Source organism: Leucoraja erinacea, chromosome 9, assembly GCF_028641065.1.
Source record: "Leucoraja erinacea ecotype New England chromosome 9, Leri_hhj_1, whole genome shotgun sequence".
Classification (NCBI taxonomy): domain Eukaryota; kingdom Metazoa; phylum Chordata; class Chondrichthyes; order Rajiformes; family Rajidae; genus Leucoraja; species Leucoraja erinaceus.
In genome coordinates, this window is record NC_073385.1 from 44,964,731 (window position 1) to 44,980,702 (window position 15,972).

General features: G+C 36.9%; 1 protein-coding gene across 7 annotated transcripts in view; it reads left to right on the forward strand.

Annotated features, from left to right (window-relative positions):
- cdin1 (CDAN1 interacting nuclease 1) overlaps window positions 1-15,972 on the forward strand; it is a 177,841-nt gene that overhangs the window by 92,446 nt on the left and 69,423 nt on the right. For all 7 annotated transcript variants that reach the window (XM_055640703.1, XM_055640701.1, XM_055640700.1 and 4 more), the window contains 3 exons: window positions 2,200-2,279; window positions 2,680-2,729; window positions 7,716-7,783. In XM_055640703.1, the coding sequence (XP_055496678.1) occupies window positions 2,200-2,279; window positions 2,680-2,729; window positions 7,716-7,783 (198 nt within the window). The remainder of the gene's footprint in view (window positions 1-2,199; window positions 2,280-2,679; window positions 2,730-7,715; window positions 7,784-15,972) is intronic.

Genomic DNA, 15,972 nt, shown 5'->3' on the forward strand with positions numbered 1-15,972 from the left:
ATTGCAAACCTAACTATGAGCTAATATATTTCAAAGAAAGCACTAAACTGAAGCTCTGTCTGCCTGCCCTCATGGATGCCAAACAGCTGAGTGTAATGTTTAGAGAGTACGATTAAAATTCACCATTATTGTTTACTTTCATTGCATTTAGTATCAATTATGTGCCTAAATTCTACACTGCTTTCTTTAAATGCACACACATAATTTAAAATTACATAAAACCACAAGGACTTTATACCTTGGAGCACAGGAGGCTGAGGGTGATCGAATAGAGGTGTATAAGATCATGAGGGTAATAGAAAGGGTAGATGCCCATTCTTTACCCCAAGTAAGGGAGTCAAGAACCAGAAGACATATGTTTTAGGTGAGAGGGGAAAGATTTATTAGGAACTTGAGGGGTATCTTTTTCACACAGAGGGTGGTGGGTACATGGAACGAGCTGGCTGTAGTGGAGGCAGGTACTGTTAACAACATTTAAAATACATTTGGACATGTATGTGCAGAAGAAAGGTTCAGAGATCTATGGACCAAACGCAGGGAGGTGGGACTAGTGTAGATGGGGAATGCTGGTCAGCATGGGTAAGCTGGGCAGTAGCAGGCCTATTTCTCTGCTGTGTAACTATAACTCAGTGAAGGTTTGTGATCCTCTTTCACACCCTCAGATTATTGCTTAAATTCTTATGTCTCTGTTATAATAATTTGTCTTTCATGAAAACATTTTTTTTTAAAAGGAGACTAATTACAGAAAATGTGACAACACTGACCTTTCATCTTTGGAATCTGGGCATTGGCTGTCGTGTTTGACTTACATTAAAGGTTTCAGATGAAATGAGTAGACAACAATATCCATTTATTGTCCATGAAACCAAACTGCCCTAACTTGTAGAAGTTGACACCAAAGGATTGAATATAGTTGAGGGGAGACCCAAATATAGTAAGAAATAAAACAACAAGGGGGGGCATCACAGTGGTGCAGCTGGTAGAGCTGCGGCCTCACAACCCCAGAGGCCTGAGATGAGATCCAGACTTCAGGTGCTGTAAGTGTGGAGTACCACGTGGGTTTCCTCCGGGTACTCTGGTTTCCTCCTACACCCCAAAGATGTGTGGGTTTGTAGGTTAATTGACTTCTGAAAATTGTCCCAAATGTATAGGGAAAGTGGGATAACATAGAACTAGTGTGAATAGTTGATTGATTCTTCGGCATGGAGTTGGTTGTCCTATTTCCATGTTGTATTACTAAACTAACATATCTAAAGTTAGTCAGGGTAGTGGTTTGAAGTCATATTAGATCGCTCTTAATCCATAATGGTTAAAGCATTGCCTGATCTGAAGATAGAAACATGTGTTGATATATTTTCAATAAAGTTCTGTGTATGTAGTTGATGCCAGGATATTTTTTAATTTGGGCTTTAAGCATTTCCAATTTAATGGCAGAAATTTGAATGCTTTTGCCAAAACATAAGTAATGATTGTTTTAATTTCCTATTTGTGAAGACTTAATTTGTTACACGTGAAATTTTATTTATATGTGCTTAGATTTGCTTAAGATGAGAAAATTTGAATATACATTGCAAGGATGTATAAGATATAAATTATTTTTTTAAGGACCTCTTTCCACTAATCTTCGCATTTTATAATTAATATGTTTACTTGAAGCAATCTCGTGAGATTTAATGCAATGCATATATGTATACATGTATCTGAAAACGCATTGCTTTGTTCACTGTCATAACTGCAAATTATATGAAAATTATTTTTGTGTTAAGTATTTATAAAACAAAAAGTTGCATACAAAAGCCATGGGAATTTATCATGCCGGATTTATTATAATTAAAAAGAATGTTTGAGAACTCCATCCAATCTTTCCTTTCTCTCACGTCTTTTTGTAAGGAACGTACTTATTCAGTGGCATGCACCAGTTTGGAAAGAATTCTCAAAATTCGGATTTTTGATTGGATTTGATATTGTTATTAACATAAATTGATGCCTTTTAATGTATACCTTTGCAGATTATTATAGATTAACTTAGCTTGTTCCACGCAAACTAGTTCAATTGTATTGATTTCATGAGATCAAAAAACGAAGGCACATTGCTATCTATTCAAACACTGTATAATACAAGATAAATTCAGTTCTTCATCTGTAATCTGAAATAGAACAGCACTATATATTAACACTTTTTTTTTTATTCCTATCTAGCAAGCAAACCTGTCATAAATGGCATGTTAAGGGACCCATCTCAGATTCCTGACAGGGTTCTAGCTAATCAAGTTTATCAGGTACTGTATTAATCACAGTTATCTTTTCCAATGACATTTTATGTTTAATAGTGGTTCACACTCTTGCAGCTAAAGTAAAAGATTTTATACTTCATTTAATTACTGTCACCGTAAACCTCCATATAGATCAGAGTTCACAGCGAAACCAATAAACTATTTGCGTATAAAAGCTTTTTTTCAATTTAATAGCCTCCTTTATTGTGCATACAAGCCATGCAGGCTCTATTTTCTACATTTTAAAATTGAACAGTCCTTGACAGTCTTCTGAACCATACTCGGAAACTGTAAATTGTAATTGCAGTTCTCGGAATACTATTTGCCATAATAGTTATCTGATTTACCAGTGGATTATCTGACACTACATATTTAATGCACTTTTTCATCTCTTGTTTGCTTGCAGTGCACAGTGAACGACTGTTGTTATGGACCGTTGGTAGACTGCATCAAACAGTATCTTTTTCCATAAAATATAGGACTGAAATTGACGAGCTATGACTTTGTAGATGAGATGTGTCTAGCTTAACCTGACATCAAGTTCTGCTTCACATAACATGTGTTTCATATCCTATTCTTGTACTTTCAATCAACTAGGGTCACAGAAAACCTTATTCCATAGCTGCAAAAATATTGTGGACAATTATGTTTTTGAGAAAAGGAAACAGCAGTAGAATTCACCTCTCTAGTCTTTAACTAAAATACTGCAATACAATTCATAAAATTCATCAGATCTGCCCTTTAAATTGGCTGATTGCTGGAATCAGGTTATGTTTCAAAAACTTTTAACACAGAGTTCTGAATAACACATTGATGAGTTCCCTTTGAAACTGTCTGATGTTGTATATTGACTAATATAAAGTACTAGTTATTCGCAATTTGTGTTTTAAACATATCCACGTGACCTGAGAATATCTCAGTGATAAATACTTTAGTAGTGGGGATGATTAGATTGATTTAGTTCTATTTTAAACTAAATAAACTAAAGTTTTGTACAATCTATTCAATTTTAGCAATTGACAGAAGAGGGATGACAGAGTGATGAGGGAACAAATTTTGAGAGAGAGCATGTACAATATTGTTCCAGTCTTCCTGAAACTCAGTTGCAGAAAGCATTGTCCGTGTTCATCAGGGTGTGGTCAGAGCCACAAGGAGTGGAGCATTACAGCATAACTCCTGATGTTTATTGAAGCTCAAGTCTATAAACACTTGTTCATCAGAAAGCTTTCCCACAAAGGCATGCATACCTTGATACAATATCAATTACATCACGCATACAATAATATAATTGATATTATACCCACCTAAAATGAGGGTTGAATGATTCACTGTCATTTGATCCATATGATATGAATTCCCTGTAAAGAACAAATATTTTATATTCTATAATCCACAGCCTGCCACCGAGTTACTCCTAAATAGTTCTGTAATGCTTTGTTCGCAACTTCAGTTTTTAAAGATTAAAATGAATGTAGGTATTCACCAATTTACAAATGTTCTATTAATTAATTTTGGCTATAATGCCATTAACTCTTTGGAATTCATTTATTTGATTTACAAAGCTATTCTTCACTAACAAATTCTTCACTCCACTCTCCATGTAAAGAGACGTGTTGTACTAAAATCCCCATAATGCTTTTTGTTCAGCTTCTTCATTTTTCAATGGATTGCTTTCCAAAATATTTTCTGGAAGTGGACCCCTTTCATAAGTCTAAGAATGGTTGTATATAAATTAGAGTACACCTAATTAATTTCTAATCAGAAGATTTATATTTTTTGTGATCGCGCACAGTTAATACATCTATGGTGAATGCATTAACCTTGGGTAATTGCTGCAAGAATTGTTTGAGATGTTAGTTTTCAAAATTATTACCTTTCGTTAAATGCCAAACGTCGATGTTTATGTTGCATGATGTTTTATACCTCGGCAAGGTTGCACTGAGTGAGATTGTTATGTATTGACATTGTACAGCATTCTTCAACATGGTTATAATCTTTGCAAATTCATAAGGCAAGTTTTATCAAAATGTCCTTAGTGTTTTTGCTTGTGTCTTCATTGTTATCTGTTTTTAAGATGTTATCAAACCATTTTATATGGAATATTGTAGGCATCACTGATATCACTGCAGCACATGCTACTGAATATATTTTCAGTTCAAGTAACAGCTGTTTCTGATTTGTTTCTGCTTCTGACCTAGTTCTGATAGGGTGATTATTCTTTCCTTACCATGTCTTTGCATTGAGAGGATTCAGCAGATTTTTCCTTCAGAAAGGTATAACTCTCCAAATCAGAGCAACTTCTTCTGTGCAAATCCAGGTTAACAAATTTAGTAGATAATTATATTTTAAAAAGCTGATTTGTGGAATAATATATCATTGTGGCCTTCGAGATAAGGGATATTGAAAACAGTTGTGCAAAGGTGAAACCGTGTAAAATGATACCTAATGATTGATAAATCAACAGCAATTTACATGAGTGTTTAAGAAAGAACTGCAGATGCTGGAAAATCGAAGGTACACAAAAATGCTGGGGAAACTCAGCGGGTGCAGCAGCATCTATGGAGCGAAGGAGATAGGCTTTAAGAAGGAACTACAGATGCTGGAAAATCGAAGGTACACAAAAATGCTGGAGAAACTCAGCGGGTGCAGCAGCATCTATGGCACAAAAATGCTGGAGAAACTTCTGAAGATCTGAAGAAGGGTTTCAGCCCGAAACGTTGCCTATCTCCTTCGCTCCTTAGATGCTGCTGCACCCGCTGAGTTTCTCCAGCATTTTTGTGTACCAGCAATTTACATGATTCTGACTTAGTGGTTTTGGAAATGCCCATCCCCGGCTTAAGTTACTTCAAGGTAGTCACATGAATACTGCCCAACAAGATAGACAATTTAATTTTTCAATTAAAATACTGACATTTAATAACTAGTACATTAGTCATTATTCATTATCATTTTCATTGAACATACTTGTTGCTACATCTACTCAGTCAACCCATCTCTAGGGCATGACTGAAATCTACTCTGCAGAGGATCATGAATTTGTACAATGAATTAGGAAGCGAAATAATTCATGCAATGCATTGTGCATTTGTTAGATATTCAGTTTTTCCAAAGGAAGGGCCTCTGCTAACAAGATGCCTCAAAGTAAGGATGACTTTTTTATTGATTAAAAACATACAAATTAAGAACAGGATCAGGCCACTCGCCCCCTCAGCCTGCTCTTCCAGTTAATAAGATCATGGTTGACCTGATTTGTGATGTTTTCTCTATTCCAGTCTACCTCCCATCCTTAGCTTTTCAAGTCCATCTCCTTTGGTCTTAACATTGTTCAAAGGGTACGCTACCAAAATTTCATTTTTGTTTTGTACGGTGTTTGTTAAATAATTTAAACATGAATCATTTAATTTTGGATGGGGAGTAAAAATTAACAATGTTATAATAATTTAATGTAATAACCTCTCAATTTAGCTATGAATTTAATTTCCTTAATTGTCTTATCAGTAAATCCTCGGTGCTTGTTTCCCCCTGGTGATATTGTTAGAGTTCACTATTTTAAACAATAACATTCAAGAAATAAACAGAAGCAAAACAGATGGTCACATTGATTATAATCCTCCTGATTTAATTAAAGGACAATTTATCTTTAAATGCAGTCATCATCTCCATGGCCCTTTCAGCCTGGCTTGTAGCAAGGATGATTTTTTGAGACAATGGTGAATTTCAAAAGATTGCCACATAGATTCTGTTACATAACATGATAACTATGCAAAAGGATCTTAATGAAAAATGTTGATTAATGTTGATGTAGCTCTCAAAAACTCAAGCTTATTTTAACTGAAGAAATGAGGATGGCATTGCATTATTTCAAGATATGACTTTGCAAGAGTCTGAGTGTTCACCTTCCTTAAGATAGGTTCCACTGACATTGTATCTTTAGTGATTGACCCACCCCCCACCCCACTTTTTATCTGCCCTATGGACGTTCTAACAGCCCTAGAATATTTCCCTCGGGGCTTTTCTCCAAACTGTTCATCCTAACCCTGAACATAGCTTAGAGTAAGAGAGCATTTCAACAGCCCACGTAACAGTTTATTAATATACATTTGTTAAAGGTGATTGCAAAATGCATTCTTTCAATTACTTCTTCACGAACATTCTAATATAAAACAAAAATGTTAAGAACTTGCACTTATGCAGTTTCAGTAGACATGAGTAGGCCATTCGACCCTTGAGCCAGCACCGCCATTCAATGTGATCATGACTGATCATCCCCAATCAGTACCCCGTTCCTGCCTTCTCCCCATATCCCCTGACTGCTATTTTTAAGAGCCCTATCTAGCTCTCTCTTGAAAGCATCCAGAGAACCTGCCTCCACCGCCCTCTGAGGCAGAGAATTCCACAGACTCACCACTCTCTGTGAGAAAAAGTGTTTCCTCGTCTCCGTTCTAAATGGCTAACTCCTTATTCTTAAACTGTGGCCCCTGGTTCTGGACTCTCCCAACATCGGGAACATGTTTCCTGCCTCTAGCGTGTCCAAACCCTTAACAATCTTATATGTTTCAATGAGATACCCTCTCATCCTTCTAAATTCCAGAGTGTACAAACCCAGCTGCTCCATTCTCTCAGCATATGACAGTCCCGCCATCCCGGGAATTAACCTTGTAAACCTACGCTGCACTCCCTCAATAGCAAAAATGTTCTTCCTCAAATTAGGGGACCAAAACTGCGCACAATACTCTAGGTGAGGTCTCACTAGGGCTCTGTACAACTAATTCGCAATTTACGCAATTTATAAATTGTATTGTGGAGTAATCATTACAATCTGAATAAACATAATAAATGCTGCACACAAAAGATAAATCAGAAATACACTTCGGTTCCTAAATTAATGTAATAGAAGAGTTGACATAATTAATAATGCCCATCAATGTCCTACCTGCGACTGGCTATTAGCGTGGACCAGTGACCTTAAAATCTGTAACCCAATTAACTTGGTTCAGTGTCGTAATACGTTATACGTCAAGGAAGTTCCTTAGATTTCCTTCCAATCCTGGAGAGATTTACTTGTTGAATGCTAAGTTTCTTCGAGAAATTTTATTATCTGTTTTAGAATAACTTTATTTTTGTTAATAGTTCATCTTGATTTGTTTTATTGTTTCTAGTTGAAGTAACATTGAAGAAGCTATTCAGTTACAATATTTGATTTAACAGTATTTACAAAATCAATGTTCTTTTTAACATCAAATGAAACTGCTTTTTGCGAATTCAAAGCAGTTCACGTGTTTCACAAAATTTTAACGGGTTTAGTTTATGTCATTGTGGATTTTCTTGTTCTTTTAGAAAAATGTACAGTTAATAATAATGACTTATAAAACTAGCCAGTTCTAACCACTTGCTAAGCCTTGTGCAATGAGATCTATCATTTCCTTAACTTACTACCTACAGTGCAATTGGACAAGAATATGAAATTCTACTTTGTGAAAAATTGCAAAGAAAGAAATTATCCTTTTTAGGTAAGAATTTGACAGCAAACTATTTAATTCACAACATGTTTACGGTGGGAAAACAGTGAATACATAGTGTATCTGTGAGGCTGAAGAATGAGCTGAGATGATTGATGCTGTGCATGTTATCTTATATTGATTTAGGACCAGACAGGAAATCAGATACCTAGTACTCTTATATACTCTACACACACAAACTTGTGATTAATATTTTATGTTGTAAGTAGCTGGAAAAATACCTTTATAATATTTGCTTCAGTAATACTTCTCCTGTCCTGAGATTACATATGTAATCCTGTCTTCAGAGATTTAAAATGAGGCATAGGGAGCCACATTTAAGAGGTAGTTTACATATCAAAGAGATAGAGTTGGGGGGAGCAGATATCAGATATGCAGAAGGCATTCCAGAATGAAAATAAATTACAAGTTACTTGGTCCATTCCTTGAGTGAAGGTGGAATCTTTCAATGTTTATATTAATAGAATGTTTTTAATTCTGTGATAATTGAGTACTTATTAAAAATTGGTCTGAAGAGACAATTCTGTTTTTGTTTGTCCTACTGCCACTATAAACGTCTGTCATTTAATACACAAATAAAATAAATAAAACAAATCTTGCATTGCCTTGAAGTAAAAAATGATCACAACGTTGCTGTATCACAGCCACAAGACGTATTTCCGTACTGCAACATATGGCAAAAGTCATTGAATTTCTGTCTTTCCTTTTACAACATATTCCATTGCCTGTTTGTTGGTGTTGTCTCGTTGTATTGAGTAAAGGTTACATATTTTCTTGATTCTTGATACTTCCCTACTTATATTGTGCTTCCAGATTTCTGCACCTCAGCACATACTTACAGTACATTGAGCAAGAATGGTCAAAAGTAAAGGCATGGTTCCTTGGGATATAAGATAAAGTAAAGCATTGGATTTATTGAGCACTAAGCATGATGAAAATAGTGTATATCAGTGCGTCTGAAATGCATTTTTCTTAAATTAAAGGATTTTCTTCCACTGTTGGGGATAGAATATATGACTGTAGAGGTACCATTTAAAACATTTCTCTCAACTCAATCACCCAGATCCTTCCATTCTCGACATTCAAGAGATCATCCTCCATCGCACGTAGACAAAAATGCTGGAGAAACTCAGCTGGTGAGGCAGCATCTATGGAACATCCTCACACGCTGAGTTTCTCCAGCATTTTTGTCTACCTTCGATTTTTCCAGCATTTGCAGTTCTTTCTTAAACAATCCTCCATTGCGCTGTCATTTCTAGCACAAGGCTATCAATTGGCACTATTTTCTCTTCGCAACAACATCTATATTACCTTGCCAAACTCTTTCCTTTCACATTCAAATGCTGCCAATGCAAATTTGGACGTTTTATCCCATCCCTCTTCCCATGGCATTTAATTCCAGAAGAAGCAGCATTTTGCTAGTTCTACTGTCAACTTAAGAGTAGGTTACTGACCTCACAGGCAATCCCCTAATGAATAACCTTGATTAGTGACCCAACTCTATGTGTAGGAGAGAACTGCAGATGCTGGTATAAATTGAAGGTAGACACAAAATGCTGAAGTAACTCAGCGGGTCAAGCAGCATCTCTGGAGAGAAGGAATAGGTGACATTTCGGGTCGAGACCCTTCTATGTATTTGGTTCACAAAAAAAAAAGAATGGATTCAGATTCAAAATTCATTATTGGCCAGGCATCAGTTGTCATTTACCAAAGAGTGCCAAACCTTTAGCACTATATGCACATGGAAACATTTCCAAACTTTACCTCTGGATGTCTTTCCTCTAACTTCTGAACTATGTGGCCGCCATGGTTTCTTCAGCTTAAACAGCTTCTCTTCATCCACCCTAATAGTCCACTTAATGTTTTGAAAAATTAAATCAACAATTACCTCTTAATCTAAATAATGTATAAAACAGTAGTAATCTGTGTGAGGTTTTCTTTAACTTTATTATTAGATTATTAGAAAATAGGTGCAGGAGGAGGCCATTCGGTCCTTCGAGCCAGCGCCGCCATTCATTGTGATCATGGCTGATCGTCCCCAATCAATAACCCGTGCCTGCCTTCTCCGCATACCCCTTGATTCCACTAGCCTTTAGAGCTCTATCTAACTCTCTCTTAAATCCATCCAGTGATTTGGCCTTCACTGCCCTCTGTTGCAGGGAATTCCACAAATTCACCACTCTGGGTGAAAACGTTTTTTTCTCAACTCAGTCTTAAATGGCCTCCCCTTTATTCTAAAACTGTGACCCCTGGTTCTGGACTCGCCCAACATTGGGAACATTTTTCCTGCATCTAGCTTGTCCAGTCCTTTTATAATTTTAATGTGTTTCTATAAGATCCCCCCTCATCCTTCTAAACTCCAGTGAATACAAGCCTAGTCTTTTCAATCTTTCCTCATATGACAGTCCCGCCATCCCAGAGATCAATCTCGTTAACCTTCTTCTTCTCAAATTGCAGATTAATTTATTATGATCACTACCTCCAAGCGGTCCCTTTACCTCGAGTTCTCTTATCAAATCTGGTTCATTGGACAACACTAAATCCAGAATTGCCTTTTCTCTGGTTGGCTCCATTACAAGCTGCTCTAAGAATCCCTCGGAGGGACTACAAACTCTCTTTCTTGGGGGTCCTGAAGGAACCTGATTTTCGCAGTCTACCTGCATATTGAAATCCCCCATAACCACAGTGGCATTACCTTTGTTTCATGCCAGTTTTAACTCCTGCTGCAACTTACACCCTACATCCGGGCTACTATTTGGGAGTCTGTAGATGACACCAATTAGTGTCTTCTTGCCTTTGCAATTCCTCAACTCAATCCACAATGACTCTACCTCGTCAGTCCCTGTGCCTTCCCTTGCAAGGGACTGAATTCCATTCCTCACCAGAAGAGCTACCCCCCCCCCCCCCTACCCATCTGCATGTCCTTTCTATAGGATGTATAACCCTGAATATTAAGTTCCCAGGCCCGATCCTCCTGCAGCCATGTCTCGGTAATCCCCACAATGTCATATCTACCAACCTCTAACTGAGCCTCAAGCTCATCTACTTTACTTCTTATGCTTCGCACTTTCAAATACAATACTTTTAATTCATTACGCATTTCACCATTCACATCGATTCCTATTACACTTGGATGTACTCTCCAATCTCTTTGTGAGCTTTCTTTCCCATTAATTCTGGGGCCATTAACTATCCCTTTACTCCCTTTCCCTTGAACTCCGTCCTTGACTTTCCCATTTGACACACCCACCCCCTTAATTTGGAGCGCATTTACCATTCCAGTTCATGTGTTGCAATCTCTTTGGGTATATGGTGCAAGCTTCCAGAGGAAGTATAGCATCTAAAAGACATTTCGACAGGTTCATGGATGGGAAGGTTTAGAGGGGAAAGTGCCAGGGGTGGTTAAATGGCTTAGATGGGGCATCTTAGTCGCATGGACGATTTGGTTCAAAGTGTGGAGAATTGGTGTGGAGGTCATCTGTTAGCTGACACAGACTGGAAGTTTTCAGTGGAATAGCAAGGCACCTGATTTGGAGGATTTTTCACAGATGCATGGGGGTATCTGTCCAGTGTTTAGTGATGCCTACTGGAGATAGTCCATGAATCATAAATGTACAGGGGATGTCTGGCTGCTGCCTGGTAGACTTGAACATTGTGCTAATCTCATCATGCCAAAGATAGCAACCAATTTGCTGGCAGTTTCACATTTTTTCTTTCAAACCCTATTTTTGAATTCACCAGTTTTCAACTTTTACTTATTATTAAACCCTAATCGCCATACCCCACATTAGTTATATGATGCAGTGTTGTATTGAACACACACAAATAATTCATCAGCTTTCTGCCATCAACTTGCCGTTTTTTCCCACTTGTTAAAAACTTGTTAAAGCTATTGAATTTATGCTAGATTTCTGGAAATACCTTATTTACACATTTTTCTAATTTGCAGATTTTTTGGAGATCCACAGCAACTCCCATTATATATTTAAATCCTTTCCTAATTCTTAACAGCATAATGTCATTGCCATCTGCTTACTTTTCATTATATTTTCTATATTCATTGAAGTTTAGGAATTCCAGAAGCAGCAGCAATTTGCTAGTTCCACTGTCAACTTAGGAGTGGGTTACTGACCTCACAGGCAATTCTCAAAGGTAAATCGAATAGCACTGTACCTTAATTGGTACACGTGACAATAAAAGACCTTTGAACCCTTGAAGTTTTCATTTTTATTCACAGTCAATTCTTCTACCCCACGTCCTTATCATTTTCTATGACAAACTAAGTGTGTCACTATGTCTCAAACCAATATGAATCTTATATTTTATTTCTGGAAGTTTCCAGTCCTAACCATCGTACAATTACGTCCCAACGATGCTGCAATTATGTTCTCCATTTTTAATTTTTATTCGAGCAATTCATTTCATTTGTACGTTCCATTGCTTGAAGCTGTAGAAAGTATTTTACTTGGTCTGCATTCCTGATATTTTACCCATTCTCTTTAAAAAAAAATTCCTTCATAGTCCTTTTGTTTTGCACAATTCTGTATAGTGCTCACCCCACTTTTATTTATTTTGCAACTATTATTCATATTATTGTTTTCTTGGCTTTGTTTGTCAGTTAAAGGTTCTTGTTGCAAGTCTATTTATCCTTCTCACTAGAACTATGGTCCTAGTCTAGTCCAAATCAGGTATTGCCAACAGTGTATTTCCAGTTTTCCCTGGTATTGGTACCATTGTCCCATAAAATTGAACTCCTCTCTGCCATTATAACTTCTTTAATCACTGTTTGCCCATCTGATTTGTTTGTCTCGACAATAATAATCAATAATAATCCTGAGGTTAGAATCCATGAGTTCGTTAGCTTAGCTCCCAGCACTCATCACAAAGCTGTCTTGCTGACTCGGATCTACGAGCTATGACTAAGATTGCAAAATGTCCATATATTTTACCCAGTCTGAGCTGGAGTGTTTCCAATTCAATGGCATTCAGCCAGGTACTACAATCCACATAGCCTGCTTTACCACAATAGTGTCAATATTATTTATACATAAAATTCATGCATTTATCTATGTTTTATGGTTTTTTGATATTAGATAAGGTTAAATGAATGGGTGACGTTTTGGCAAGTGAAGTAAAATGCAGGTAAAATGCAAAATTATCAATTTTGGCAAAGGAAAAAAAGACATATTCCAGAGCTCTCCCATGCAGAGGGTTCCGGGTGTTCTAGTGCATTATTCGCCAAAGGTGTGTGCAGATGCAGCAGGCAAATGGGAAGTTAACAGTTTGGTGTCAAATGCTGGGGAAATTGAATACAAAAGCAGTGAGGTTATGCTTCAATTACATGGGGCATTGGTAACACCTGATCTTGAGCAATGATCGACCAGTTTAGAGAAAGTTTACTCAACTAATACCTGGAATGAATGGATTGCCTCATGAGGAAAGATTGGACAAGCTAGTCTTGATTCTGAAGGAGTTTTAAATCGAGATAGATGACTTGATACAAACACAAGTTTACAAAGAGTTTTGACAGCATAGATGTGGAGAAGATGTTTTCTTGTGTGAGAGAATCAAGAATGTTTAATATTCAGGGATGGCCTATTTAAAAAAATAAATTAGGTAATTTATCTATCTGAGGGGTGTAAGTCTTTGGAAATGTCTTCATTGAAGAGCTATGGGAGCAGAGTCTTTGCATATTTTGTGGGTTGAGGTTATTAGATACTTGATAAGCGTGAGGGTGAAAAGTTACCACAGACTAGCTGGAATGTAGTTACAGTCAGAACAGCCATGATTTTCTCAAATTAATGAAGCAGGCTCGAGGAGCCAAGTAGCCTATTCCTGCTACTTTGTTTGCTGGCCAGCACCAAAAGCACAAAAGTTTAATCATTAAAAAAACAATCAACAGACCAGGTAACTGCGTTAATCACCAGCAGCATTGACTGCCGAACACCTGCAAATGCTATTATTCAACTAAATGCATGTATAACGTTTCATCCTTTGCTCTTGCTGATTGCATGCTACAACTTTTCGAAACCTCTATCTGTAGCACACTTGCTCACTTTTTCCTCAGGCTTGCTTGTATTTGCGTTACTTGTCTTCCTGACCTTGATCTCCACTGAAATCCTACAAAACATCAGAAAACTTCTTTTGATTAGGTACTTTACAACTTTCTGCTTCAAAATTGAGCATTAATTTAACATCATAACCATAAAAAGTTAAATCCACTTTTATCTTGTTTCATTATCATGCACTTTTGTACATTTGCTATTATTTTTCATTTTCTCCTACGTTCCTCTGACTTTGTACATGCTTAAAAATCCATTAAATTACTAAGTTTTAATATTTCACCAGAACAGAAAAAAAATAACTTCTATCTCCACAGACGTCGCTGGATCTACTACATTTCTAGTATTTTTACTCTGCACGTTAAATTGTGTCTTTATACTAAATCATCGTCACGATTCATGTCAGATGTTAATCAAATGTTTTCGGTTGGCCTTCTAAATTATTGCAGGGCCCTTATGCAAAATGGAACTCCAGTCAGATGACCTGGGGAATAAATGAGTAATTCTTGCTTGTGGCCAATCCAGATGATGGGACATGACCCGAAACAATGACGTGTTAAAATGATCATATAGTTAGATGTTCAGAGGTATGTTGACACATTTTTGTAATGCGAGATAAGAGAGATTTTATAGAATTGTTCTGCACTGTCGGAAAATTGGTAGAATCTTTTTCCATAAGGTCTGTACTGATTCTTTGTGGAGCAATCCTAGTCCTGTTTTCCTGGTGTTGCTTCCAAATATATATCCAATTCTATTTTGAAAACTATGATTATATTTGAAAGCATCAGGCTTGCTGGCAATCTATTCCAAATCATAATCACTCACTGCATTAAATGATGTTTCCTCACTTCAGCCGTGGATCGTTTACTAATTGTCTGTGTTCTCTTTGAATACTTTGCCAATGGGACCAATTTTCACCCTTAATCCATGTGAGTCTATTTCAATGCGTTCCCTCTCATATCTCCTCTCAACCATCTCTTGACAAGAACAATCTCAGCTTCTTCAATCTACTCTTCCAACTGAAAACTCTCAACTCTGAAACAATTCTTAATAAATGATTTATGTATCTTTTACAAGACCTTGATATCCTTTTTCAAGACCTTGATGGCTAGTATTGGATGCAATACTACTGCTCTGTCCAAACCAATGTTGTATGAAATTTCAACACATATATAGGTTTTGCGTACACAAGGAAAGGAAGTAGGATATGAAGCTTTGGAGAAGGTGCAGAAGAGGTTGACCCGAATGCTGCCTAGATTAGAAGGTAGTAGCTATAAGGAGAGGTTGGACAAACATGGATTGTTTTCCTGGAACATAGGAAGTTGAGGTGAGCAGGGATAGAAGTATCTAAAATCATAAGAGGTTATGGATAGAGTAGACAGTCACGACTTGTTTCCCAGCGGTGGAAATATCAAAGACGAGAGGGCATTGTAACCATGTATGGTCTTTTCTTTGACTGGATAGCACGCGACAAAAAGCTTTTCACTGTACCTGGGCACACATGACAATAATAAACTAAACAAAATGAAACGGGTTGCAATCAGCATGGGATTCTTGAAAAACAGGGAACTAGTGCTTATTTATATAGTTGTATATAAATTCCTGGCTTCGTCATGCATGAAATAATGTGGCAAAGAATGCTTTAATCTGCAAACCTATAGGTGTAATAATAATAAAAAGATTATTTTCTGCATAAAATAATTTTTTGCACAGTTGTCGGGAGGATGGGTGAGAGGAAAGATCTTAGCATTTTAACACATAAGTTCATCAGTGTATTAAATACAATCAAACCATTCGTACCACAAGTTGACTGGGAGCAATGTCAAAATGACAAATACTAAATATTTCCTGATTCAAAAACACAGGAGTTACATTAAATGATTATAATTTATTTAACTTGTTTTGACCTTGGAATTCTGTCACAAGACAACAAAACTGTCAGAGTTTCAGTACAATAGCCATGAAAGTGGTGTCCTCTACTGATAAATGGATTGGAAATTGGCTACCCAGCAGTGGAAATGGGCCATTAATTTTAATCAGAGGTGATGTGAAAAGGAGAGTAGGCTGTACCGCAATGTCAACAGCCCAGTAGGTGTTAAGAGAGACCACACAACCTTC